The 4,471-nt window shown below is 54.0% G+C and overlaps 1 protein-coding gene across 1 annotated transcript; it reads right to left on the bottom strand.

The window, feature by feature from the left end:
- Positions 1–3,519: 3,519 nt before the first annotated feature.
- Positions 3,520–4,179, bottom strand: LOC118452396 (small basic protein 1-like). The gene is made up of 2 exons (XM_035895467.1): positions 4,122–4,179; positions 3,520–3,650 (listed from the first exon to the last, which is right to left on the bottom strand). The coding sequence occupies exons 1-2, from the start codon at positions 4,177–4,179 to the stop codon at positions 3,520–3,522; spliced, it is 189 nt and encodes a 62-aa protein (XP_035751360.1).
- Between the last annotated feature and the right edge of the window lie 292 nt (positions 4,180–4,471).

Here is a 4,471-nt window from a genome sequence, read left to right as displayed (position 1 = left end):
CCTCCTCTGCTCCAGGCTGAACCCCCCCAGCTCCCCCAGCCGCTCCCCAGCAGCCTGGGGCTCCAGACCCCTCCCCAGCTCCGCTGCCCTTCTCTGGACACGCTCCAGCCCCCCCAGGTCCTTCGGGGAGGGAGGGGCCCAACCCTGACCCCAGCATTCGAGGGGCGGCCCCCCCAGTGCCCAGCACAGGGGCACGGTCCCTGCCCTGCTCCTGCTGGCCACACCACTCCTGAGACAAGCCAGGATGGTGCTGGCCCTCTTGGCCACCTGGGCACCCTGCTGGCTCATATCCAGCCCCCTCTCGACCAACACCCCCAGGGCCTTTTCCGCCGGGCAGCTTTCCAGCCCCTCTGCCCCACGCCTGTAGCATTGTGTGGGGTTGTGGTGACCTCAGGGCAGGACCCGGCCCTTGGCCTTGTTGACCCTCACCCCATTGGCCTTGGTCCATGGATCCAGCCTGGCCAGGTCCCTCTGCAGAGCCCTCCTCCCCTCTCCCCTCCTCACTCCCTTCTTCTGGAGATGAAGCTTCTGCAGGATGTTCTACCATTGCAAGAGATGAGCAGCTCAGCGAGGTTTTGGACATTTCCCAGCTGTCAGGACAGGGCAAACACAGCTTCTGTTTCCTTCGAGTGCCTTTGACTGTGGAAATGTTAGATGGCTGCACTGCTGTTCCAAAAGAAGTGAAAAAGAAAAAAACCCAAACATATGGAATATAAGTGCAAAATGCAGGTGTATAAAATGCCAACCGCGTGCAGCAGAGCTGCATCCCACCTGCCTTCCCTGCTTCTGTGGCCAGTGGAGGGAAGAGCTGGTTGCAGTAGATGAACCTCCAAATTGCAACCTGTGTAACTTCTGTGGCTGGGGAATTCAGGGTTAGCATTCAGGGCACCTGGGCAGAAGAGGCCAGGCAATTTCCTTCTGCCTCTTTTTTTTTGGGGGGGGAAACCCCCAGATTTTGTGTGTTGAGAGCTTCTCTACTGCAGGTAGCGCTGGGTTCCTCTTGCTGATCCCAGTTCCAACCTTCTGCTAATAAAGGAGGTGGGATCTGAAGATGAAGGAAGCCTGTCTCCCCCCCTCTCCTTGCGTTACATCCATGTCAAATGCCAGGCTGAACCCCCCAAAACAGGACCCAGGCCTTCCCTCCAGTTTTTTGGTGTGGTTGGAGGGTCCCTCTGCTCCCCTGGAGGCCCCAGGAGGTCACACAGCTGCAGATGACAGGGACAATAACGGGACACACACACACACACACACAGAGTCATTCTCCTAACAACAGAAATTCAAAATAAACCACTGGCATCAGAAACTTTCTTCAGCTGCAGAAGCATTCTGAAGGCTGGAGGTGCAGCAGAGCAAGAAACGCCCCTCAAAAACCCATCTTGCAGTTCCTTCACTTTCACGTGGCTTTTCACTCTCCTCACACCATTCTTTTTTATTTTTTTTCTTGGGGAAAAATGGGAAAGAAACAGCAAAGGGGTTTTTTTTTGGTTCAGTGTTTCCTTTGCAATTTTTATTATTTTACCAAACTTTCAACCCCACGTGTCTGTGCAGTTTTCTCACCAGCACATGGGTGGTTTAGGTGACTTTTCCTTCTTTCACATCCTGTTATCTGGGGTGAGGTAAAGCTCGAGAAATCACTGCTTCGAAGAGGACGGTGGTTCTTGATGGGCCATCCCCTATCAGGTGGGACATTTACCTGCTGCCTGTCCCTGCCTGATCTCAGCCCCCATGGAATAGATGTTAACCCCCTCATGCTCAGTGTCTCACAGCACACACCTAGTGTGGAAGGAGACTTTTTCCACTTATCACAAAAAAAAAAAAATAATAAGAAATCCCACCATTGCCACAGCTTTATCAGGATTCCTGTCTCCTTGGTTAGTCTTTAAACTGATAAAGTTTAAAAAGTTATCAGATTTCACATTTATCCTGTGTCCGGACGATAAAATAAAGGGGCAAATAACCTGCTCACTGGGTTATTTCGGTTTGCCCCCAGACTGCCTGGTGCGATGTCATTTGGAGCATGGTGGTTGGTAGAGAGCCCCTTGGAACAGCCTATGTTGTATGTGTGGACACGAGGGCGGATTCACCCCTCCGGCCGGTGGCAGAGACGCCTGCAGGCGCCGTGTGTCCGGATTCCCCTGGCAGCCAGCGGAGTTTTGAACAAAGACAGAAATCAGCCTCAGGAAGAAATTACCCCCCAGCTCCGTGTACCGGCTGTAGTGCCCAGGTCTCTGCTGACCACAGAGGACACGGCAGATGAGGGGAGACGCGGACCTTCCCCCTGCAGAAATCAAACAATCTTTCTGCAAGGGAGAGGTCTGTATCACCTCTCTTCTCTTGCAGCGTCCATCCCTGGAAACATTCCAGGCCAGGTTGGACGGGGCTCTGAGCAACCTGATCTGGTTAGTGGTGTCCCTGCTCCCTGCAGGGGGGTTGGACTGGATGGCCTCTAGGGGTCCCTTCCAACCCAAACCATTCTATGATTCTATTATTCTGTGATTCTATGATTCTATGATTCTATGATTCTATGATTCTATGATTCTATGATTCTATCCTTCAGTCCAACAAATACCTGTGCAGTAGCCTTTCTGTAGGCTTGAAAGGCCCCATGACTGGAAACTTCTTCTATTTCCTGGAGCGTTTCAGAGAAACCGGGCTGTTTTCTGTCCCATGAGCCAGTCAGGGAGTTGACCCTTTTTGACACAAACATCTCACCCTCCAGGATTGCTCCTGAGGCTTGTCTGGCTGCTCTGGGCCACCCAGCCCCAGATCACTCCCCGTCCCCCTGCAGAAAGCCTGGAGTGAATGGTTTGGCATGCACTGGAAGGGGTGGGGAAGGGGACACTGAAGAAATCCACCTTTGTTTTTTCTTCCATTAACGGTGACCCCCAAGGAAATAAGCTACAAAATAGGCTACCTTGAGAAGTCACCTGCTTTGTGCTAAAGTGTCCAGGACAGCCATGGGACCACAAAATCTGAGTGGCTGCACTGGGATGAGGATGCTCTATAGGCAACCTGGGAGTGGGATTTTGGGGGTGCAAGGGGAAGGCTGTTTGCCTCTGGTCTTTACCCCCTGCAATGGGACTGAGGTCCTCAGTGCAGAGGCTGAATGGGATGGATGGGGTATTGGGGGTTGTTGCATCCCCTAAAACTAAACTGGGATTCAACTTGTGTAGGAGGGAGACACAGTATTAGGCAACCAGTCTTCTCCCAGCCTTTGCCACCACCCTGCTTTGAAGCAATGGGAAAATCCCAAAGCCTTTTATCTGCCACGGGTCTGGGGCTGTCAGCAATGCCCAGGGCTTTGGAGGTGTGTTGTGATCACAGTCCAGGGAGGTCTGGCTGCAGAACCTCTCCCGGAGCTGCCCTCCCAGGAGGAGAATGAACCACACAGCACACAGAAATCACATCTGGCCATCTTTACTTCAAAGTAGTGAACGCCGTCTCTGTCACGTTGTGAATACAGCGCTGGGAGCCCCACCACAAGTGCTGCTCTTCTTCCGCGGCTGGAGCCTTTCCCCATCATTTTCCCTTTTTGGGTGGGGGGATGCAGCAGTACATCTTCCCGCAGGACTGGCTGAAAGTCCACTCATCCCTTTTGGCACACAGGTAGGAACAGTACCCGCCACAAATGCCCTTAAGCTGCCCATACCCTGCGATGGGAGGGAGAGAGAGGTGGGTTATAAGAGAAAATGTCAGACACTCTGGGAGAGCAGAGCCCCAGAAGTTATCTCCTTGCTGGCTCCAGGGTGGTACTGATGCACAGGGTACCTTTGGGCTTAAACCCACATAGGCTGGGACCCATGCTTTCTGTCCCCATGGAGCTGGGGGACCGCTGGACTCTTAAAAGTCACCTCTCCACGTTTGTCAGTACGGCAGCTTGCTGGCAAGATCCCTGTGCATGAGCACAAGAGACGGGCATTTGCAGTGCAGCATTCACCTCATCCTTGTGCAGGCTGGGTGAGATAAATCATCAGCTAGAGCCAGCTGCAGGTCGCTGATCTCCACTGCCAAAGCCGGGTGAGATGAACCACCTCCCTCCACCCCAAGGCACCAAGGCTGGAGAGGGCTCACAGCCTCCGGGGTCAGCCCTGCTTTCTCCGCTCCATGTGTTGCTGTCTTACCTGGGGTGGCCAAGGAGAAAAGCAGGAGCACAGCAAAGACCGCGCAGAGCACCTTCATGCCTGCAGGCCAGTGGGGATCTCAGCACACCAGGAGCAAAGCAGGTCCGAGATGGCCACAGTGGGGAAGGTTGGAGGCCCTGGGTTTTATAGAGGGATTCCTGCCATGAGACTTGTGGCAGGAGGAGAAAGTTGAGCAAACCCATCTCCAGAGAGGCGTTGTTTGCTTGCCGGCGTGTGCAATGTCCCCCCGACCCGCTGGTCCCACTCACAAAGGCACCCGGCAGCCAGGTCCATGCTCCAGTGGGCTTCTCCTCACCACTTGCCGGCCGCTTTCACCAACCCGGCCACGC

Source organism: Egretta garzetta, unplaced genomic scaffold, assembly GCF_000687185.1.
Source record: "Egretta garzetta isolate BGI_Z169 unplaced genomic scaffold, ASM68718v1 scaffold325, whole genome shotgun sequence".
Taxonomy (NCBI): Eukaryota; Metazoa; Chordata; class Aves; order Pelecaniformes; family Ardeidae; genus Egretta; species Egretta garzetta.
Note: the sequence above shows the minus strand (reverse complement) of the source record. Positions and strands in the feature narration are given on the sequence as shown.

What these genes read in the sequence shown, in the direction of transcription:
- LOC118452396 (XM_035895467.1), bottom strand. Translation starts at nt 4,179, where the DNA reads ATGAAGGTGCTCTGCGCGGTCTTTGCTGTGCTCCTGCTTTTCTCCTTG. An exon ending in TTTCTCCTTGGCCACCCCAG is followed by an intron (nt 3,651 to 4,121) that starts GTAAGACAGCAA and finishes CTCCCATCGCAG; the next exon opens with GGTATGGGCAGCTTAAGGGC.